At 38.3% G+C, this 24,568-nt stretch overlaps 1 protein-coding gene across 2 annotated transcripts in view; it reads left to right on the plus strand.

The window, feature by feature from the left end:
* Positions 1-24,568, plus strand: part of CRIM1 (cysteine rich transmembrane BMP regulator 1) — a 197,966-nt gene that overhangs the window by 130,225 nt on the left and 43,173 nt on the right. For both annotated transcript variants that reach the window (XM_064445861.1, XM_064445862.1), the window contains 3 exons: positions 2,895-3,077; positions 5,700-5,897; positions 23,972-24,100. In XM_064445861.1, coding sequence (XP_064301931.1) covers positions 2,895-3,077; positions 5,700-5,897; positions 23,972-24,100 — 510 coding nt within the window. The remainder of the gene's footprint in view (positions 1-2,894; positions 3,078-5,699; positions 5,898-23,971; positions 24,101-24,568) is intronic.

A 24,568-nucleotide genomic window follows, 5' to 3' on the forward strand; every position in this document is an offset into this window, starting at 1 on the left:
ACAAATCCATGGCCTGGGCGCCTGTCTCATGCCCACTGACTGTTTTGTCGTGGTAGTCTGCATCAGAAGAGGTATTTGCGATCTTGGATACATTTAAACGCTTTGTGCTATGAAGTTCAGTCAATTTAAATTGCTTTGTCATGCAGTGAAGCTTTGGTACTTGAAGAGTTCTACCTGTAGTATTCTCTTTATTGGCAGAATAATGAATTCATGGTTACTGGCCTTTAGGAAAACATGCATCTATTTAATGTTAGCTTTATGTTCTTTCACTCCTTTGTGGCTGCCATACGTCGATCAGTAAGGCAATAAAATCAGCAATTTTTTTAAAAAAGAGAGAATTCAGAGGATCTTCCAGCATATTGTGGTGGAAAAAACGCATCATTACAATTCAGTGGTGTGGTGCTCACCTTTTCATTTTAGGCTTCCACTTTATGAGTATCCAAAGCTAGAGTTCTTCATATAGTACTTGTTTTGGCTTGACTGAGTCTTAATACTGCAGTCTTACATATGGTTCTAACAAAAGTAATCCTTGTCTCATAGCTGGATATATCAGCTTAGGTCAGTAATTTAGCATGAATGTATACACTACCATAAATCTGGATGGTAAAAATACATGTATAGTAAAATTCTACGGTAGTTTTCATTGTAGGAATAAAACACTGTTTCCTTTCAGGATTTACACTTCCTTACTTGGTCTTGTTTGGGCATTTTAAAAAGTTAATGGTAATCTATGGAAGATGATGCTTCTACTTCTAACTCGGCAAGAATTCAGATCTACTCTCTGGGGGAGGGGAATCAGTAAAAATCTGGAAAGCTTCAATCAAAACAGTACAGTCAGAAGCAAATGGATTAAAGGCCTTTTGAGTTGTGTTGGCACTTTTTCCTTTTTGAGAAGGTTTTTAGAATAACAGCTTGAGCTACATAAACTTGAAATATGTCTCAAGTGTTTGTTTATGTGAATTGCTTTCTAATGAGGTCATAGCTGTTTTCCCGGACACAGTGGTATTTCCTCCTCTTACTTATTTTTTATCCTGCTTTCTACATTATGCCTTGAAGACAGAACAGGCATATAAAAAATCAAACATTGCTCAGGATATTTCCAAGTTTCAACTCTAATGCTTCACAGTCATATTAAATGACTCGAGGCTGGAGCTCAATATAAGCATATGTAGAAATAAATACTGGAGTCCCTGAAATGCTTTAGAGTTTTAAAGAAAACGTATATCATTTTCAAGAGTAACTCAGATGAAAAGTTTTTAGCCCCCAAAAGTAAGAGGATTGAGGTGGGTGGAAGGGAATCTGCAAATCCTAAATTTTCATTTAAATATTTCTCATCTCCCATGTGAGACTGACCACTAACCAAAAAAGCAAAATCACCTGACCACAAAGTGGGCCCAGCTTTTAGCCCTATGTGACCAGGCATTACACATGTGAGTAGATAGTCTTTTCCTTGTATTTTACAAAAATCAGGAACATAGGTGGCTGTCCTTTCTTCCCTTTGCTGTGTTTAAATCAGATGAAATGTGATGGTTTTATCTACAGTTTGGTAATGTTTTTAATTTTGGTTTTGCTGCTGAAATAAGTAGCTTCCTGTTTGCAGAACGTTTGGCTTTTGAGACTGCTAGATTCGTAGCTTCTGAAAAAATGCCTCTGTTTACTAGATACTGTTTTACTTCAGGTAGCTGTATTCAGGTACCTTGGGCTAGTGTCATAGAAAGCCAAAAATGTAATGATGAAGCTGCGAAGTCATGATTTCCTAATGACTAAAGTGATATATTATACTTGAACATAAATTTGGACTATTTCTTCTACAGTGTCTTGAGTCACAGACCTGGACTATGGGGTTTCACAGTGGGGTGCATGCGTGTCAGTTAGGCTGGCTGAATACGCTCTGCTGGCAATAAGTGGTGGAGGTGGAGGAAGGTTTGTACGTGTGGGCTAACTGCAAGGTCAGAAGCCTTAAGGAGACCTTGTGATGTATTCATGATGTGTGGATCTGCTTCCTGATCTGGAACCAAACCTCTTCAGTATAAAAAGATAGTAATAATTTTTAAAGGTGGTTAAATCGGCAAACTGTTTCGTAGTTTTAGTTAACATCTCTTTTGGGTTTTTTTTTTTGTAATGCTAACAAAGTAAATAGGCAACGTCCTACCCAAAATACTTAAGAACTTTCACAGGCCTTTAGTTTCCCACAAAGTTTGGATTTAATTATATGTTAGGGCTCTGCTTTAGTTGGAAGCATGAAAGACATAGTCTCATGTTTCTGAAACACTAAAGTGATCACATACATATTTGTTACAGTTAGATTTTTTGCGGAGAGTGTATATATGAGCTGACAAGTACAGCTTCAGGTTGCTTGAACTGGGAAGTAATTGGTTCTGCATCATGCAGCCATAAAATATATTTGCTGGTTTTTTTTTAAACATATCCCTATGGATTGGACAGCTTTAGTGCAATTTATCCACCTGTGCTGAGTCCTGCAGAAAGGAAGATTACATTTAAGAAACATCAGAAACTCTCTTCTTAAAACAGAAAAAACCCTATTGCTTCATGTGCTAGAACTTGAAGTAGCTTCTGGCTCATCCAGAATGAGAAATATTTAGCACCTATGAAGAAATACTTGAGTGCCTTAACCTTCCTTCAGTATTTTAATTTTTAACAGGGAGACTTCGAATTGTAAATAATTGCTCCGAAAGTTGCATTTTATTTTCTTCCATTGTTGAAACACGCAATAAAATATACCACGTTCTTTAAACTCAAATACAGTTTTTTAAATGAAAGAAAAATCAGCTCTCTATTTATATTTGTTCTTGTCAGCAGCAACATGAGTTTAACTCTTTCTGCTTTATCAATATCTGTAAAATACATTCTGATTTTACTCGTCCTTGTTTCAGAAGTGAAGCCAACTTGCATATTTAACAGCATGGAATATTATGATGGAGATATGTTTCGAATGGATGCTTGTCGTTTCTGTCGATGCCAAGGTGGAGTCTCTATTTGTTTCTCTGCCCAGTGTGGTGAGCTACACTGCGACAGGTACTACGTGCCAGAAGGAGAGTGCTGTCCAGTGTGTGAAGGTACAGTATCTTTTTAATCCTGTTTGGTTATTAATTCCACTGCTTTTTTTATTTGCCTTTTCAATACAAACAAGCAAAAAAGTGCTTTAATTTGTTCGTCGAAAGTTTGCAGATTCCTCCTTAATTCAGTTTCTTTCTAAATTTTTGCTGTGTCTGAGTGTGCTGTCTTGCTTTTTGCAGTGCTTATCTGATGTTGACTCTCTGCCCTTTTTGTATAGAGCTATTTGGGTTTCCTTTCGCTTCTGCATCGGAATTTTCATGATGAGGGTGGTGAAACACTGGCACCGGTTGCCCAGAGAGGTGGTGGGTGCCCCATCCCTGGAAACATTCAAGGTCAGATTGGACAGGGCTCTGAGCAACCTGATCTAGTTGAAGATGTCCCTGCTCACTGCCGGGGAGTTGGACTAGGTGATCTTTAAAGGTCCCTTCCAGCCCAAACCATTCTATGGTTCTATGATCAAGGAAGTCTCATTTCTCACTTCTGAATGATTGGATAGTAAGATATATGCTATTTATTTTCCCCATTCCTTTAAACATTTAAAAAGAAAAAGGAAAGCTCTCATCTCTTAATAACTTGGATTATGTTTAGTGACACCTAAATTGACAAGGTAAGTCTTTAAATGGGCAGAAGGTATACTTAACAGCCCGCCCATTCATGCTTTTCTAGTTGGTGAGGAGGTGGCATTTTTTTCTACCTGTTCTTTCTGTTTTATTATTTTATCACTGATTTTCAAGGTGATTAATTTTTTCCAATTAATGTTTTCCTGAGGTTAGAAATACAATACTTTCTTCTGTTCTGCAATAATTATTTTAAAATGGTAAACGGTAAATTTGTGCAATGTGTAGTGCAGGCACAAGCCCTTCTTGCCTTAGCTCCAGGACAAAATATTTCTCAAAGTCCTGTAGAATTCCTTAGCATCAGGATATGTAATTTGCTGGGCACAATATATAGCTTTAAATACTACTGACCTTTTAAGAGTACCAGGAACTTTGTGCTTTGACTCACATAAAAGACACTTGCAAATAACACAAGTCTTATAGGGCTTTTCTGTGCTTTCTCTGTATTCCTGGGTCAATCAGAATCCCATACATGAGTTGAACGATAAAATGTATTTCATGTATTTGAGTATGATTTGATTTTTGGGCTACGTCAAAATAGTTAATCACAGATGCAAGGTAATCCTAAAACAGAAAAGGTGCTAAAATAAAAGATTAGGAAATGCCTTAATTTTTAAACGTCTTATTTTCCCAAACACTTGCTTTTTGTGTTGACTTAACCCATTTTGCTAAAATTAGGACTATCACTAAAAATCAGTATAGAAGTGAATGCCAGGTAGAAGTTTTACACAGTTTCACTCCGAATGTTCAGAGTTTGATAGTGTCATAAACTTGATACAATGTCTTATAATAAGACAACAGCTTTTTGGACTGCTACTGGTTTTATCTAGATTTAACATGGATTGCCCCCTTTTAAAGGGGATTGATGAAACCTGAGAGTCCTGGCCTTCCCCCCCTTCATCTTAGACAGGACATGTCTTTTTTCCCAAATCCTTCAAACCTAATGCTTTCTGAAAATTGACTTATGGGTAAATGACTTCTGCTTATTTCTGCTATCTGATGTCTGCTAAAAGCAAAGTTTTTAGTTGTATTTATTGGTTTTAATATATTGAATTTGCTTTCATATGTAACTTGTACTATTGTTTGCTTTGAAAACTTGGTGGTCATTGCTGTATGTTCTCAGATATTTAATTTTTGAGTTTAACAGTTATCTTTTTATTAGCCACCATGATAAGTTGCACATGTTCACATGCATATATTTTTACTATTAATATCAGCATTGCTTATCGCACTTCTGAAGAGTAAAACATGTTCTTTCTGAAGAGTAAAAGCTGCTTTTATTTCAAGTCATGAATTGGCATATACAGAGTCTAAATACCGGAGTCTTAATTTGATTGCTAGCAGGTAAATGGGCCTTGTAGCTTTTCAGGGTTGAAATGAAATTGAAAACTGAGCCAGATAATCTGTCCGGGAAAACTACAGTATCTCTAAAAGTGCGATGAGATGTAGCTTAAGGCAGACTCCATGTTCCAGCAGGAAACGTGCCAGAGATCTCATCTATAAAATAGTGGTGCGATGCTGACAGGAGTCATTCCAAGGATTCACTGAGGTATTTTCAGTTCCCCTCAGCATTTAAGTTGGTACAAAAAAAATGGATCAATAGATCTAAGATCCTTTTTTTTTTTTTTTTTTTTTGAAGAAAGAAATCAGAAAATCCAAAAATCAAGCCTGTTAAAAAACATTACCCAGCCATTTGTAGATATAGTCTCCATTCTAGATCTATTTGCTTACAATATTTGAGTTGAAGTAGTGAAAAATACCTGAATTTATGAATGTTCAGTATAAGTTGACTTGACTTTTTCAACAGTAAATTGCAATATTGAAATATCTAAGCTGTTACCTGTCTTATTTTATCACTGTATACCAGAGTGTGGTTCTTTTAGGGTTTAATAGTGGCTGCACTTAACCGATTCGAGGTAATGTATTGCAGTTATTCATATATAAAGTTTAGGCATAAAAGGGAAGATAAAACTTACTGTTCACTTGCAATTTGTCTCATTTCAGACCCAGTTTATCCAGTAAATAACCCTGCTGGCTGCTATGCCAATGGTCAGATCCAAGCTCATGGTGACCGCTGGCGAGAGGACGACTGTACTTTCTGCCAGTGCATCAATGGAGATCCGCACTGTGTTGCAACAGCCTGTGGGCAGAGCTGTCTAAATCCTGTTAAAGTCCCTGGGGAGTGCTGCCCAGTTTGTGAAGGTAATACTGATATTTCCTCTATTACGCTTCAGTATGTCATGGCTGCTGCTTATCCTGGTTCACTTTAAAATTTTGGAGGATTGAAGTAGCTGGTACAGCATTGCCTGTGACTGAATAAACTAGTGAAGGTGGGAGAAATAAGCACGGTTTAACTACACCTGTATGTGGCAATGCCTGATACTCTTTTGGCCCAAAATAATGTAGTAAGAGATGATTTAAAATCAGTATTGTTCACTAATTTTACTCTTAGTTTTGCTTAAAGCCTATTAATATATATAGGAGAAGTTAAAAGATTAAAATGTTCATCAGCTGGTATTACTGATAATTAGATTATTCCTCATTTCTTATTTATCAGTGTTGTTTAGTTACAGCTATGTCCAATATCAAACTATATTGTGCAAAAAGATTTTTAATTTTTGTTTGAATAAAAGATCATTATTTCAGTGAAACTTAGAGGATGATGTTATCTGGGAGTTAGATTGATTTTTAGAGTTTAAAATGCAGATTTCATTACCTTGTGGAAATAGAAATATATCTTTTATAACTGATGGAGTTTTTAACTTAATGATACGGTAAACGCTTGCCCTGCCTGGCAGCGGAAATGTGAAGATTTGCAAACTGAGGCATTAAAATAAAAAAAAGATTTAAAATTTGTATAGATGTCTGTATGTTCAGGGTTGCTTTTTATGGAGTAGTTTTTCATCATGAAAAACACCAGATTTCTAAGTTTAGAAATGGTTAATCTAGACCTGTCTTCAGACCCATCTTCACAGTGTACAGATGCTTGTGGGTGCACAGTGAGCTACAGCTTATGTTTTTCCTGTTCCACCTCTGATAGAACAAAATTAATTTTGTGTAACTGCATGTGTCTCGGGGCCCTTGTTGGATTGCAGTATCCATCCAAGTTCACTGAGTTTCTTACTTTTTAGGATAAATCTGAGGAGAATAAAGATTTCTTACAGGTGCTCTTTCATTCCAAAATTCACATCACAAGATATGAGGAAGGTGTCTGATAATGTATAAAAGCTGCTGGTGAATTATAGAAAGTTGCTACTTGCAATGAATTAATTTTACGATGGGGAAGCAGGTTAACTGCTTTTAAACCCCGGTGATACCCTCATGATGGATATCAGAGTATGTGCTGTCACATCTCATTATTTAGGATGTATGTGAGCAAGCTTGGGAAGGTAGTACAGAAAGAGAGGCTGATGGAGGTATTTTCAATATGCTGAGGGGATCTTTTTCTTCAGTGAGAGAAGGGATAGACAAATGTCTCAGTCTTCCTCTTCCAGACTGGATAAAATGTATGAGGGTTAATTGGATTAAATGCTTATCTATATCAGACAGAGATAATTATGATGAATCGTGGGAAGCAAACATGGGGTATAGCGTAGGCTCCCGTCGTTCATTACTAAAGGTTGCAACACAGCCAAGCTGGTGCTTCGTTAACATACCACACTAATGCCTCTACAGTGCTTTCAAGACACCAGTTAGCCCATCTGGACGAGGTTAGGTAATTCTGTGCTATAACATGTTTCTACTCTTAAAAGTAGAACTGGCTAGCAACTGCTTAAGGTCATAAAACTTTTTTTGTTTTGGGGGGGAGCGGTATTAAATTATACTTACGATACAAATTATGTCAAATAGATCAAGACTGTCAGAATAACACCATGGAATCAATATTTAAATGAGATTCTTGTGTCATATTAATTATATTCTCTCAGAAAATAATCTGACTTGTTATTTTGTCATGTTAGCACTTAATTGTAGTCATCTGGTTTTGAGTGTGTCATCTGGAGGAGAGTGATACTGAATGGTCTTTTGAGTGACTTCCTAAATTTTCAGCTTTAAAGCATCACATTTGAATGGTGTTTCTTTGATAGTGTATACTGTCAAGTAAACAATCAAGGGGTAATGAAATTACATAAGTGATTGAACCAACAAGTAGTGGAACTAGTTTTAGTTAATGCTAGGAGGAGATTTGAGCATACTCAGGTACCAGTGGTCAGAGGACACCTGAAAACACACTTGAATCCTCTCTTCTTTCTTCCCTTCCCTCCCCACAGCAAACAAAACAAAACAAACCCAAAATAAAACCAGATTATTATGCTCCTAATGCCAAGTTATTTAATTTCAGAGATTTAGGTTTGGGAATACTTCAAGGATTAAAAATCTGGACTGTTAAAACTCAGCAGTGAGTTCAGATGGTAAAACCCGAGAGATAAAAAATACAGGTTTTAAGAAGCAGCTTCAGATGACTATGAGAAATTACTTCAGCATGTGACACCTAAGGATTTATCTTGCAATAATAATAAATTTTAAAAATCCCTGAGAAATGAATCAGTCAAGGGTACCAGTAAACTTCTTGCAGTTATGTTTTAGGGTATCAAACAAGCTCAAGGCTGCTAAGCCTTATGATTAGCAGCCTGAATAGAAATTTTTATATATACTGGAGGTCAAGGTATTACCAGATTGGAAGTTTGTTAATTAAGGAGACTTGTGTGTCTTGCTGAATCTGTTAAATTTTTTTGTTGAAAGCTTGCATTAAGAAAATCCCAGAACACTAGGAAAACAATAACCTGTTAGATGTTGGCTGGTTGCAAACTGTGTATTTTTAAGTTATTTTTGAAAAAAGTAAACGTTTGAGCTGACGGCAGCAGGGACTTGTGCATTAGCCATAGACTTATGGCCCACCTCCAATGTCAGATAACACCATGTGTCTTAAGATTTAAATTTGAGATTAATAGCATTTCTACTTGGAGTTTGATACATGGGTAGAAAAAAGTACTGTCTGCTTTCTTTGCAATATAGGTATTACCTAGTGGGCTAACAAGCAAGGGGCTACTTAGAATCATAGCATCATTTAGGTTGGAAAAGACCTTTAAGATCAAGTCCAACCATTAATGTAACACTACTAAATCCACCACTAAAGCACATCCCTGAGTGCCACATATACACATCTTTTTAAATACCTCCAGGGATGGAGACTCCACCACCTCCCTGGGCAGCCTGTTCCAGTGCCTGACAACCCTTCTGGTGAAGAATTTTTTCCTAATACCCAATCTAAACCCCACCCCAGCACAACTTGAGGCCATTTCTTCTTGTCCTGTTGTGTGTTACCTGGGAGAAGAGACTGACACCCACCTCACTACAGATTCCTTTCAGGTAGTCGTAGAGAGCCATAAGGTCTCCCCTCAGCCTCCTCTTCTCCAGACTAAACACCCCCAGCTCCCTCAGCCGCTCCTCAGAAGACTTGTTCTCTAGACCCTTCACCAGCTTTGTTTTCTTTCTCTGGACACGCTCCAGCACCTCAATGTCCTTCTTGTAGTGAGGGGCCCAAAACTGAACACAGTACTTGAGGCGCGGCCTCACTAGTGCCGAGTACAGGGGCACGGTCACCTCCCTGCTCCCCTGCTGGCCACACTGTTCCTGATACAAGCCAAGGATGCCATTGGCCTTCCTGGCCACCTGGGCACACAGCCGGCTCATGTTCAGCTGGCTGTCAACCAGCACCCCCAGGTCCTTCTCCGCAGGGCAGCTCTCCAGCCACTCCTCCCCCAGCCTGTAGCGTTGCATGGGGTTGTTGTGAGCCAAGTGCAGGACCCAGAGCTTGGCCTTGTTAAATCTCATACCCTTGGCTCTGGCCCAATGATCCAGCCTGTCCAGGTCCCTCTGCAGGGCCTGCCTGCCCTCCAGCAGATCGACACTTCCACCCAGCTTGGTGTCATCTGCAAACTTACTGAGGGTGCACTCAATCCCCTCATCCAGATCATCAATGAAGATATTGAACAGGACCGGCCCCAGCACTGAGCCCTGAGGGACACTGCCTGTGTCTGGCCATCAACTGGATTTAACTCAGTTCACCACAACTTTTCAGGCCAGGCCAGGCCAGGCCAGCCAGCCAGTCGTTTACCCAGTGAAGAATATGCCTGTTCAAGCCATGAGCATTAGATTTCTGTTGTCTGTTTTTCTCATTGTAGTAGGACTGAACTGGGAAAGTATATATGCCATGAGAAGACAGGCCTTAAAAATATTGTGTCCTTTGCCCATCTTACTGTCTTGAATTTTGGTTAAATAGTTTTAATGACAACATTGTCCTATCTGAAATGTAGTTTTGTTTCTGTCATCATCCAGCCAGCTGACATGCCTTTTCTCTTAACCAGCTAGGCTGCATTGGTTGGTGCTCTTTCCCCTTTTTAATCAGTGTCTCACTCATTTTCCTGAGGGTCATTTCTGTTGTCACGGTTCTGCTTCTAATACTGCTTCATCAGTGACCTGCAGGGGTGGTGGGATCAGGGAAGAAGAAAGTCCTGACTGGGAAGCTGGCTGACAAATCAATCTCTTGATTCTAATGTTACTAATGAAAAAGATGTGCAATGCATTTGGTGAAGATCTGCAAGCAATAAAATACATTCCAGACACAGTTTTTCCTAAGAGAAATTAAAAACCTTCAGTGTCAGCCATGTGCTGCTTTTCTGCATACTGCCCCATTAAATCTATATCTGTAGCTTAACCTTAATTTTACAGTGTAGTGTATGAGCAGAAGTGTTGACAGAATGGAAGCGCAAATGTTACTAATGTTGCACTAATAGCTTAAATCTGCTGTCCTGTGCTCTCGTCCTTTTTCCCCATCCTTTTGCATCTCTTCTCTCCTTCTCTTCAGCACAGAAGACCAAAAATGGGCTAAGTTATGGGATCACTGACATTATATAGTATCATATTTTCAACTGTGCAAGTTATTAGAGAAAGGGTTTCAAGGGAGAAAGCCATGTAACTTAGTGGTGTATTCAATAAATGGGCAAAATTAATGTAAACCTAGCAGGGGATTTTGAGATAGTAGTTCACTAGTGATTGTAAGGATAAACATAGCTCACTTTATACTTTTCTTGTGAATGACTCCCAGTTCTCACTGACATCTCAACTCACGCTGTTCAATCCATGGAGAATATACCACAGTGAAATACTGTTCTGTTTGTAGATCAGTTTAAAATAACCATGCATGGTAATTCTGAAGTCGTATTATAGAATTTCATCATGAATATACTTTACTTTTCTACTGTTACATGTATTGTATGTTACATTTCTTAAGCTATAGCTCTTAGTTTTTGCATGAATGACTTAATTTTTTGGGACTAGTGCAGAGTGTAGGAAACTTTCTGCTAGAATCCTAATGATGCTTCAGCTCTAAAGCAGAAAGAAGACTGATGTCTGTTGAAAACTTATTTTTGTCAATTTGGTTGCTGATGGACTAGTTCAAGCCTGTATTTCTTTTTAAAAATAGGCCTCAGATGAAGAACAATAATGCAGACTTTCTATGCTTATCACTATTTTTTTTTAAGTATGCATTTATTTCTCATCAGACTTCTGTTTACATGTGAAAGAGATCCAGCTTGCCAGTGGCCAGCTTCAACTGTGTGAACTTCAAGCATGTCAGATACTAGCTCTTTAGTATGTGAAACAAAATATTTAGTCAAAGATGTTTCTATCATTTATTTTGATTTGAGTGTTGAAGAATCAAGTGGGGTTCGTAGGACATGAAACTGATGGACAAATTGTAACCAAAGCTGCCTGTGGATCTGGCCTGGCTGCGGCTCATCCAGAGTAAATGGTTATTAGTACCAGTCACTTCTGGCTTTCCTTGCTCTGTCTTCCATCTAAATGCTGCTGCACTTACAGCACTGCCAATTCAGTTATTTCCTGGCTGGTTTATAATCAATTTCAGTGAAAGGAGATACCTATTCAGGTAGATAAGTTTACATTCCTGCAGCTACAGAAGGATAAAATTATTCTTGGATTACATCTTCAAAAAATTTTTCAGAGAATCAAATATGATGTAGTAGAAATTCTCTGAACGCAGGTTCTTGAAATACCAGCATGGTGTGTCAGCACACAAATGTATTCAGCTTGTGAACGTAGTAAATTCAGAGTGAAGTAGAACTTTCCCACTCCCACATGAAGAAAATCCTGGTGTTTTTACTACAGCAGTGAGAAAACCAGACTTGTAGAGACTGAAGTTATACAGAAATAGCTGTTCATGGCTTTCTAAATTAGAGATCAAGGAGTAGCAACTGTGATATGTAATATTACCATACAGAATTAATTTGTATGAGTTTTTCCACAGTAAACCCTTTTTAATACTTCTTCACACACAGATGTATACATATCCATAGTGTATACCCTGTGTGTGTACCCCACAGGATGCACATTCCGGTGTTGATTGGACAGCCAAATTGGCTTGAAATGTGTAATTTTCTGAATGCTTGCCTGGGGTTTGTTGGACTTGGAGAAGAGGATAACTATCCAGCTCTGCCCACCTCTTCCATACTTGAGTCTTGTCTACCAGTGCTGCTGGTAGAAGGGGAGTGTGAGTGCAGGGCTTGAGGTGCTTTATGCTGGAGCTCCTGGGGGCGATTGGCGGATGTAAGAGACAGGAAGATGGGTAGGTTCATAGAGAACAGGGGGTATGTACGGGTGTAGCGCTCCAATACAATGGGGCTGTATACGGATTTAGACTTCAAAGCTGTGGGCAGCCTTTCTTGATTTGTGTTGTAGTTGGTATCCACTAGTATCTCTGCTGGGTCCAGCTCTGTTTGACATTTTCACTAGCTCAGATCAAAGCTAAATTTACTTTATCTACAGACAACAAAGCTAAAAAGGGCAGCCAGCATCTTGGAGAGCAGAGTATGAATTTGTACGCTTGTTTTAAAGCAGAGAGCTGGCAGAAAAATGTTGGCCAAATTCAGCAAGGGAAAATACAATGCACTAAACTTGGAAGAGACTCTTCATGAGTCCTGAACCAGAGTAATTGTTAAATAGCAGTTCTCTGGGAGAAGTCTGGTGATTAAAGGGAAAGAAGTTGTTGATGTGGATTAATGGAGCCTTGAGAAGGCAAACACCGTGCTGAACTTACTATCAAAAATACAGTTTGCAAGACCTGAAGTAATCTTTTTTGCTGTCTTTCGTATGGGTGGGTATGTCCCTAGCTGGCATAGTAGGCCCTTGGTCCTTCTCCAGACCTTGTTCTGCTGAAAGAGATGTAGGCAGGCTGGAAAGAGTCAAAAGGAGAGCAATGAGGACAGTCCAAACTTCACAAAACACGTCTTTGGAAGACAGACTGAATAAATTGAGTTGGTTTAACTTAAAGAGAAAATGATTAAATTGGAATGAGAAGATATATCTTCAAGTGCCTAAAAGGCTGTTGCAAAGAGAAAGACAGGATGAGCAAAAATGGAACTGAATTGCAAGAGGGAAGATGCGTTTTAGAGGAAAGCAGAAAATTGTGAGGAGCACAGAACTCCTGTGGCATGTCGTGAGCAAGTTTGTCTTTTTGATGCATTCAGAGCATGGCAGTTTGTATTTTCAGTCTCAGTGAAAGGAGATTTGCTCACAAAGTTGCATACATAACTGAAAGCAATAATAGTAATTAATGAGTAGTTTTCATTGTTTATGCAAGTGATGTCTGTGGCTCACCAATATATAGCTGCTGGGTTTTTTAAGTAAACATCAAAGTGATCAAAGCCCTTTTGGCAAGACCTCTTGTTACAGTATGTCCGCTCCTGTCACTTGCCAATTTTCCCACGCAGTAGTGCCTCTGGGATGTACTGGGGCAAGCGGTGTGTAGAAAAAAGCCCGGGGTGTGAGCAGGAAGCTGCCTACCTCAAGGTGAGTGTGTCTGGGTGGGGAAGGCAGAAAGCAAGGGCTACCAATAAGGCATGAGGCTAGAGACAGGCACATTGAGACAGTGTCATGTGGAAGGGAAAACCTTAATTCATCAGCCTGTCCCCAAACTCAAGCTCTTCAGTCCATGAAGCTTCTCAAGGCAGGCACCTCCCTTCACTGGTGAGAGCTGGGAAAAGCAGGCCCATCACTTTCTGTGGATCCAACACAAAGAATTAGTTTTAAGCTTCTGAGGGATGCTTCTATATAGCTTCTATAGCTGCTGTGATGATATTGGTCCTTTGGGATTTGCCTTTGTTTGTTTAATCTATTATCTGTTTAGTCTGTTTTTTCTTTCTTTGTTTTCTAGGCTGTTGTCATTAAGAGCCAAGGCTTAGATAGTCATACGGCCCTCTGCTTTCCCCACAGTTTTAGAGCCAGTGGCTTCCTGCAGCATGAGGAAGTCTCAAAGAGAACCCATTTCTACAGATTTAATGAAAACAGACAGCTAGGTAGAAGGAAGAAAGTGATTTTTTTCAAGTGACATAAGGGACCGCAAAAATTTGGTATGTGCTCAAATTTCTTTAGACTCAGAGGTTCTTCACTGGAGCTGGTCTGTGCGCCTGTCCCATCAGAGGTAACCAGATCCATAGGCAATCAGGTTTCTGTAAGTACTGCTGCTTACAGAACTGCTTGCTTCCTGTTGGGCTCCATTGGTGTGGTTTAAGTAGCAATTCCATTTTTAATGGTTTTACCAGAAAAAGTGAATACTGGAGCTTAAAATTGCTATTTAGTGTCAATATATGATAATACATGAATAACACCAAAAAGCTGCAGTGATAGAAATAACCATGTTTCCCTCAGGCCATCTGCATCTGTGGACAGCCATCTGCAAATCGGAATATTAGTTGTGTTCACAGAAAGTAAATATTGGGTTGGATAGTATGAAAATACCTGATTTTTTTTTTTTTTAAACAAGATATTAATACAAGCGCTCAGCACTGGCACTGATGCCAAAAATGTCCCTCAAGAAAGTCTATGGTCACTTCCATTCCCTTCTGGCAGACACCAGAGGCTCAGGCTTTTCACGGGGAAAGCTGTAACCCAGTCTGCTGATAGACAGTAATTGGTTATCTCGCGGTATGTCCTTCTGTGTGAGAGCCCTCAGGTACAGGTGGCAGGGCGCCAGCATAAGCTGTGAATGAGAAATTAAGTGTTAAACAAAATCCCCTCAGAGGATTTTCATGAATAAGGCCCGCATTACTTCGCTGTCATTATGGCTGACACTTTATCTTCACAAAAAGAAATTAACATTTTCATCAATAAAGGGCTCCAAACTCTAGCTGAGATGTAATTCAGTTCAGTTCCTTTAGCGTGTCCAACACTTCATTAAGTAAAAACAGGCAGTAGAGTCCAGTGAAAAGAAATTTGATTCATTCAGGATGAAGTCAGTGGTAGTGAGCAGTGTTCACCGGCACAGGATTTGTGCCCAGAGATCTCCTTAGAGTGTGAAGTATAAGTTATTGTTCGGCAGCAGCACTGTAGCTCTCAACCAGCCTTTTCATCAAAGTCAATTAAGGGATGCAAACGCCATGCTGCAGAGAATTGGGCTTATGTTTGCCAGATCATGATTTAGTATAGTGGTTTTAGACAAGGCAGCTGAGGCTGTTGAACCACGCAATCCAGGGTATAATGAAACCTACTGACAATGAAAGTCTCTCTAAGTTTAAGAAAGTCAGGAAGACTATACTAATATAAAATAACCTTTTCCTAATTTTCAGTGATTGATCGTTAAGGTCAGTAGCAAACCACTGAAAGGATAAATAACCAAAGAATCCTAATGAATATCTATCAATGCAGCAGCAAAGGATGTCTCACATATAAAGAACCTCATGGATCCTCTAATTAATTCTTTTCAGTGCCTATAGCATTCATAGATTTGCCCCAGATGCATGCTAATTTAGTGTTTGCTGTATCTTCACCTAGTAACAATAACTGAATGGCCTTCTTACCTGTTTGGACATTTCTTGATAGACAGGTTTAATTGATTCTGCTTCAAGAAAGGTGGTTATTTCATAGCGTCACTCCACCTAAAATTGTCCAAAAAGTCTCATCAGCATTAAAATACATTTGAAGGGTATACATGCCTGTTAAGCTGAAAACTGGAAGAACTGATTATGAGAGACAAAAGTTTTTAACTTCGCATCTTGAGAGTGGAAAGTTTATGAGTATTTTGATTGCGTCACTGCAAAAAAGAACCCTGCTGCCATGCAGCTTTCGTTCATAGAGGGCTTCTTCAGTTTGCAACAGTAAAAATAGTGTTGGATTATAGTAGTTACTTTTGAGGAAAAAAGACATATTTAAGTAGTTTCAGGGGGACAGTATGAGTAAAATTTGAAAGAGAAGCCTGCCAAACTGAGTTATGTGTTTGGAAGTATTAGCTAATATATTTTCAGAGTCATTTGTGACATTAGAAATTTATCACATCTTAAGTCCTTGCGTACATTTTATAAATAGTTATGTGATGCTGAATCGTTGAACACTGATCTTTAACACAGATAGCTAAATGCTGGGAAAAAAAATCCTGTGAGGCATTAGATATTTCAAACCCAGGAAGGAAATTCTCTTGCCCAGGACTGATATTTTTCATGTAATGAACTGGAGGGGCGGGGAAGGCTGGAATGCGAACTATGAGGATGGAAAACATTTAGTCACTCTTGGAATGATATGAATGTTTTTACAGGAAGCCTAAGTAAACACACATGCTGCTGCTTAGTAGGCTGCAGTTAACTTTTTTGGACAGCAGACAAAATTCAAACAAGTATGCAGACTCGAATAAAACGCTGTGGAGCAGCACACCCTTCAGGACCAGTTTTTAGCCAGTTATCATAAAAAGCAGTAGGTAAAAAGTGAAATTGCTGTTCACTTACCTTTTTTTTTTTTTTACTTAATTTTTGTAGGAAATCCTTGAATGCACTGATGCTGTATTTCTTTAAGTCAGTAGTTGCTGGTTTTGTAGGATTAGAATGTGTTAATCCTTTTAGAGATAGTTTGTGTTATAAAATACTACAGAAGAGGGAGCTATTTCACTTCCCCAAACACAGGCATGTTCTTTAGTATTGATGTTAGATGACTTTCTCCATGTGTAGAACATGATTTTGATGCATTTTTCCTTCCTCCCCCAGAAAAGGTTTTCATTTCATTCTCCCAGTGAGATGTTGAGCTTTCTAGAATCCTCTTCTGTTGAGCTTATTCTTTGTACATGGCTAACACTTTCTCCAAATATCCCAACACCAACCACTGCAGATTCAAAATGTGTTGCTATTTTATGTGTTGTTCTCGCTGTGGTTAAAAATCACTGTAAATTAAATGTGTAAATTTCAGAGTGTCATTTTTTTTTAATTTGTGCCTAAGCACAAGAAGACCGTTATACAAAGTTTCTTATTGTTGTCCCTCGTTAAAAAAAAAATAAATCCTAACCCACAACAAAAAAAAAAACCCAACCCATAGTTAATTATTGCTAAAAGTATTGGAAATATCAAAGGGCAGAAATTGGAATTATTTTATTTGTTTTCTCATACCAAAAAGAGGAGTGTTTTTGTGATCAGTACTGCTGGTCTGAAGGTAGGGAGAAGATACATAGTGGTGCTTGCAGGTGGATATAAAGCTTCCCTGTGCTATACACTGAAAATCTGTTTCCGTGTTCCAGCCTCTTTAATAATATGCCCAAGGAATTAATCTATTTTATCTGACTGTCTTTAGTTAAACTATAGACTGGTTCACATTACCAAGATGGGCACATGAAGTGCAGGTTGGGGAGTTGTACATAAAAATCCAACAAGGCATGAAAACCATGAATACATACATAAAACGCCTGCAGTCTTGGGATCCAAAACGTCCTCTGGACTGCTGTCAACCCCACACTGTGTTGTAGTTTGTTGCTGTGGCATTTTCAAATAATATTGCGATATGTTTAGGACACTTTACACCAAACATCGGTAGGACTTGTTAGCTTTCAAGCATATGTGCATGGAGTGATACTGATTAGAGCTGCTCTGGGAGCACGGATAAAGATGATGAAGAGGAGAAGTCAGACCTTCTGTGCCTGCTTTGCTGGAGTAACCATTGTGCTTGAATCAAAGTAATTGAAGCCAGGTGTTCAATGCATACTTCTGTCATACATTTATGGGAAGGAAAAATACAGTAATTTTATTCTAATAGGGATCAGGTGGGGTTTTTCCCTTCTGTATTGACAGGGAAACATTTACAAGCAGAATTAAAAACTGAATGGTTCAGTAGTGTAAAATACCTGTCCCCTTATTTCTGGTACTTTTGGGTTAAGATATATGATGGTTCAGATTTCTAACAGTCGATTAGAAGCAGCAGTAGAGGTTCCCTATTCGCTTGTAAATTAATTTGTGTTTAACAATGTTATATTTAACCATGTGCAGAAGAAAAAACTTAGAACACAATAGTTACTTCCCTGCTTAAAACCAATTTTGTCAAAGCCTGGAGTAGGCATTTCCTTCGCATGGTATTACTGAAAGTGTGAAACAAAACCTGTTTTGAGTTAAAATATTGCATTCCAAACTAAACAAAGCAAAGACCTTGTTTTAAGTGTTTTTCATGTCATAATCATAATAAAAATACCTTGCCAATAGGTGACGCATGTATCAACTTAAAGGAGGACAAAAAGTGAGACTGATTAAAGGTGGCTGTGGCTGTTCCTAGGTAATGCTTCAGAGAGAATAAATTTTGCTTCTTAAATAAAGAGCTACTCTTTAAGTCATTAAGTGGATTTCAGAGAAGTGGTATTAGGCAAACATGTACTTTTATTGCAGAAGGAAAGTAATCAGTACTTGGCAAAAGCATACAGAAATCATCAGAAATTGTAATGTTTGTCTTTGGATTTCAGTTCTCTGATTTGGATCCACCGAGGATATTGCTGCTTTCACTGGAAATGTCCTGAGTTTGTGTGAAAGTGCAATTCACGGAGTCATGCAAGTTGGAAAGGACCACCAGAGGTTTTCTGGTCCTACCTCCTGCTCAGAGCAGGTCCAGTGGCAGCAGGATCTCAGGGCCTCGTCCCAGTTAAGTTTTGAGTATTTTCAAGGATGGAGATCTCACAGCCTCTCTAGGACTCTGTCATAGTTAGACCACCCATGTGGTTTAAAAGAAAGAACAAAACTTTGATAAAAGTTGTAACTTCTGATGTTCTTGCTTGTATTCGTTGCCTCTCATCGTAGCCTGGAGCACTGCCACAATGAACCAGGCCTTGTCATCTTTGAACCTTCCCGTTAGGTAGTAGTAGACATCAGTAGGATGTCCCCTTTGCCCTCCTTCTCTAGGCTGAGCAAGCCATGGTGTCTCGGCCTTTCCTCACACCCCAGCTGCTGCAGCCCCAGACTACCTTGGTGGCCTGTGCTGTACTTGCTCAGGTGTGTTACTGACTCTCTTCTGCTGAGGAGCCCAAAGCTGGACACTCCTGCTGTGGGCTCGCAAGTGCTCAGCGGAGGGGAAGCATCCTGTCCCTGCACCCGTAGGCTGTGGTCCTGCTGACAGAGGTCCCTCCTGTTCTTCACACAAATGAAACTAAATGCTTGCTGTTCTCATAATGCATGCAGCTTTGCAGTAGTACAGTTAAGTGGAATTGCTCTTTGTTTTCTGATAGAAATTCCAGGGCCAGAGTTCAGATTTTGAACAAATAAAATGATAGGAAGATGGGTATAATTTTTCATTCTGGTACCAGCCTTAGGGGGGATTTTTTTGTTCTCTTTAAAATTAACTGAAGAATTATGTAAATGAAATCTCCAAAGGTCAAAGGAAAAATTAAATCTTCAGTGAATAGTTCATTTTTAATATTCAGATAAACAGTAGAAGTCAACAAGATTACAATAAAGTGTCTCTGATTTGGTTGGTTGGATTGATTTGTTTTGTTTTCCAGGGCTTCAGCAATCAACAGTGAATTTTAGCTTGCTTTCTCTTTTTGATAAATGTAATTGATCAAACTTTGTGTATAATAAAATTTTAACCCCAAGAAACTTCCCCTAGTCTACCTGAAACATGGATGCATCAGCTTCTCTCCATCTTTCAGTTTCTGAAGTCTTAAGATAATGCTCTGCTGAAGATTTCAGCAGTCATCCAAGTATAACAAGAGAAGATCTGTGTATGAGGCACAGTACTAGACCAGATCAACCATCCTGTGTTCTGGTGTACATGTGTATGTGTATTATTTCACTTTTTTTAACAGATGAAAGCACCTGCTCTTTGTAATACAGGCTGTCACATCAGTCACAGAAGTCAGATGTCTCAAACAACAGAAAATAGTAGGAGAGGGGCCTGGGAATGGTGTTTTTTTCATATCACAAAAGCATCCTGGATAGAAAAATATCAGTGAAGATGGTCTTATTCCACCTTGCGAACTTGCTTTTTGTGATGCTTCAGTTCTTGTGTTGCTATTGCTAATGTAGCCTCTGTATGGACAAAGCCAGCTCCAGGCATTACTTGGATGTCGCTGTCTTCCCTTCTTCCCCTGTAAATGCACAGTTAGATTTCAAGCTGGGATGAACAAGTTTCAGGGTTTTGATCACATACCCTAATATTTTCTAGTGGGCCAGTCAGACTGATGATTTCAAAATTTTTGAAGTTATTTTTAAGTACATGGCAGCATAAATAAAATAATTCAAAGGTTTTTATCAACCTCCCAGCAGGCAAAATAATAATCTTCTGCACTAAAGTTCAGCATAGAAAGTGTCAGACTCAAAGGCAGTATATGAAAGCAAAATGTTTTAATAGCAATCAGCATTTAACCTTATATACAAGTACTTCACAGCGGCAAAAATCTGTATGTTATTGAAAATATCCATTGTTTTCACCCAACCTCTCTTCAATACCCTTCTCATTTTCTTCTTCTCTCTTTCTACAGTGTAGTTGCATTGTTGTAAAGTACACAGACAGAAACAGCACCCGTTTTTCCCACCCATTGTCTGTGCATTTGTGCACTGGATCTTTCTTCTGCCGTTTCTACCAAGAGCAGCAGTGAAAGCCTAGCTCAGATCATGCAACAGTACATGCTTTTTCAAGCTTAGCTCTGCTTGCCTATTCAAATAGCCAGAAGCCTGGCAGAGCAGAGCTGGCTTTATTTGTTGAGTCTTGTCTAGCGAAGTGAAAAGGGCTGATTTTTTTTTTTTTTTTCCCCCCCCGGCTGCATTTTTGCACATGTGGGGGTAGGGAATGAAATTATTTCTTTTGTCCTCTACTTGCAGCTCACTGAGAAGCAGGCATGCATATCAAATTACTGTATCTCAGGGCTTACCTTTAGGGACAGGAGGGAGAAAAACCACATTTGTAAGCTTGTCTGGAAACACTGAGGATGCTGAGAGCAGACACAAAAGACAGGAGGTAATAGAATAATAAAACACAACAAATGGAGGAGTAACAAATTAGTATAATGACAGTTTAATTTTGTCCCTTGTAAGAAATACCACATTACTGGATGTATTTTGGGGGGGATTATTGTGTCAGTATGTCCAAGACAAAAGACCATCAAAACACAGAAGTATAGCTTTGAAAATTCACCACAAAAAAGATATAACAAGGGGTTTTTTTCTAGATATTAAATTATACCTGCAAATAAAGTTATCTTGAGGGGTGAACTTCAGTGATGGGGGTAAAACACAATCCTATTTTTCTCTAGGTTTAGTTTACACCCAAGTGGATCAACAAATATTAAACTCCATTTCAGCCTTCAAGGAGTATTTGTTGGTTTTTTAACTACATATTTTTACCTAACTGTTCTGCAGCCAGATGGTAAAGCTACAGTCTCCTTCATTTTTCCAGGTCTTGTTACTGTCTGTGAACTACTTTGTTCACTTGCTTTGGATAGCATTAACGATTCATATGACTTGTAGTGGTTTTAACTACCAGTGGTTATAAACATTACTGTGGCTTTTTTGTTGTTTGAAGCATAGGGTTTGGGCTGGCCAGCCGGCCAGTAACCTGAACGTAGCTTCAGGGTAGCTGTTGTATTCTGGTCTTCTGCATGTTTAGGGTGTTTTGGGTAGAGAATGCAGTGAGGTAGGAAAGGAGGTTTTCAGAAAAGGCACTAGATGCTAAAAATCAGTTTGTTTGCAAAGCCCGTTTATATACTCTGAGTAGTAAACAGGTGGGATTAATTCTTACAGTTTCCGGAATATATTATTGATATATATCAATATGTTCTTGATCCCTAAACTAATGGTTTGTTGAAGTTGCAAATGTTATATATTGGGCATGAATAAGATTCTCTCAGTTTACTAAATGAACTTGAAAGCAAATAAGAGTTTACTGAGATTAGAAGAAACCTAGTTTGGGAATCCATGGATTCTAAAATACATTGCGCATTCTGGTTACTCTTCCATACTACACGTGCAAACTCAGAGCTGTGAAATGAGTAATTTACAGAAAATTTTGAAGTCTTTTATTTGACCCAAAACCTAGCGATCTGTATTAAATACTTAGAAAAAAAATCTGAAAAAGTTTTCATTTCAGTTAAAAGTGCTTTGAGAGGTCTACAGACACACAGATGCCATTGTCCAAATTTCCAGCTTGCATTTGAAAAAGCTGTTGGTGGTATTTTATATACATATAACATGTATAGCTACTTTTCCTACAAAAACTACACAGGCAATGGAATTTGAATGTTATTTCAAAACTTTCAGCAAAGTGAGGCATGTGAGCCGTGACTTCTGAGATAGAAGTTTGAAGTCGTCTAACTTCACTGTAGTGCCTTTCATGCAGTTTTTCCCTCCAAACTCTGTACTTAGCTGACCTAATTTAAAAAGGATTAAAAATGTTCATCCGCTGTATAAACTGTTGTGAAGGGAATAGTAGGGCTGGGGAGAAGCTATGAAAGCTGAAAGATGTGAAAGACAATGAAAGCTGAAAAGCATGTTCTCATAATGCGATCGTGTTCACTTGACCGGAAGGCATGGGTGCAAAAGCTGCCTGCCTGGACATGGAGCCCGTAGGCAAAGAAACTCACATTTTGGTTAACAATGTATAGTTTTAACAACTTGATCGGTGCTGAGTAGTATCTTACCATCGGTCTGAGAGTAAAGACTAGCTGCCTTTAATTAAGAATAACAAAATCTGCCTTCCAGTTTATTTGGTTTGGGGATGAGAGATGTGGCCACCTCCAATCCACGAAAATGTGCATCCTGTATAGAACATATTATGGTTTATTGCCCTGATGGTTAGTATAATGTTTCTCCATATTTTCACAATTTATCAATTCATGTATTGAATTTTTTTAAAATGTAACTTCCTTTTAGTCTTCATTTCTTGAGATGGAGGTACAAGATAAACTCAAAGAATTGAAAACAGTGAAATAAAAGCTCACAGTTAGTTCTTCAGAAGTCATGCAATTTGTGTTTCCTGAATGCTTTAGTTTAATGTTGATAATGCTCGTAACTATAAATTCATTGGTTCTTAAGTGTTTGAATTCTATGAAAAATACAAGATAGACCAAATTAGTCTGACAGAGCAAAAAGTCTTTTAGGAAAAGTGTTTTATTCCTTCTGTATCCTGTTTTATGGTGGTAGTCTTGAGGTTCCTTGTTGTTTTCATAAGTAATTGGATTTTATCTGTATTCTAACAACTTTGTGTACTAAAACGCATTAATATTTCTGGCTACCGTATGTATTAAAACAAATTTCACACTCCAGCATATTTAAGTGGTGTCCAGAAGTAAGTATTATGCTGTTCATAAATACTTAATAGTTAGCAATAATATCCTCAACTTCAAAAAGCATAGCTGTTACTGCAAAGTATATTGTAAGAAGTGATGTTTTCAATGAATAGACATGTTAAATGGTTCCCAGAGATCCCAGTGTATTTTACATACCCTTTAGGTATTCAGAGTCTCTTCTGCTTTAAATTTCAGTTGAAGTTACCTTATTCACACAGAGAAAGTTTTGATCTAATAAGTCACATGCTTTGACTTGCAGCTTGATAGTATCAATCAGCTGAGCTTTGCGGAAAGTTCTGTTCAGTTTCCAAAGTAAAAGTATCTGCACGAAGTTTTTATTAAATACTTTTGGAGAAAAGTGGGCAAAATAAGTATTTTACGTTCTGTTTTAAACTGCATATGCAGGAAAGCTGATTTCATAGTGAACAAAAAAAAAGTAGCATTTTTTTACCTGTTACAGTATTTCAAAAATTTTATGCAGCTTCGTACCATTTGTGGTGAGTGTACATCACTTCAAAACAAAGTCTGTCTCTTGAATTGTTTCAGAAGTACTAAGGATATTAATTAATCAGAAGCATATTAATTAAAAATTATCCTTTTCACTGTTGCATTGTGTATGCCTTTTTGCAAAGTTAATTAAAATACTCGAGTAGTCTCAAATTTATTTGTTCTTTTTTTTTCTTACCTTCAGAACCAACATACATCACAATAGGTCCACCCACCTGTGAGATTCTGGTGAACTGCACTTTGACTGAAAAAGACTGTATCTATAGTTTCAAACTGGACCAAAATGGTTGCCGCATTTGTCAGTGCAAAACTAGTGAGTATGCAAAAATAAAGTGGCTTCTACCTTTTATATCAAGCTGTATGTGAAATGCTAGTATGGTGTTTTCTCCATTCATAATGATGATTATATGTTGTGTTATTATGTATGTGCTTTGTAGTTGTTCATCCTTAAAGGATAGGTTCCTGTCTTCTGCCATTGCTTGTTTGCTTGCTTAAAATATGTTTGGAGGAAAACATAAAATATTTGATTTCAGGTGAAAATTAACAGCTAGGTAGAAAAGATAATAATTTGGGACTTAATATTCATTCAGACTTTGAGATGTCTTGTCAAAATTCCACATTTCATTTTCCTCTGTGTAAAGAGTTAAAGGGCATCCAGGTTTGTGCACTTCAAAAACTCTTATTGCTAAACAACCTATTTTCAACTTAGCTATTTTTCCTCAAAACTTAAATTTTGAGGATAAATTGTTGAAAATTATATGCTGGGGGGGGTGTATGTAGA

The sequence above is a fragment of the Phalacrocorax carbo genome, chromosome 3 (genome assembly GCF_963921805.1).
Source record: "Phalacrocorax carbo chromosome 3, bPhaCar2.1, whole genome shotgun sequence".
In the NCBI taxonomy this organism is placed as follows: domain Eukaryota; kingdom Metazoa; phylum Chordata; class Aves; order Suliformes; family Phalacrocoracidae; genus Phalacrocorax; species Phalacrocorax carbo.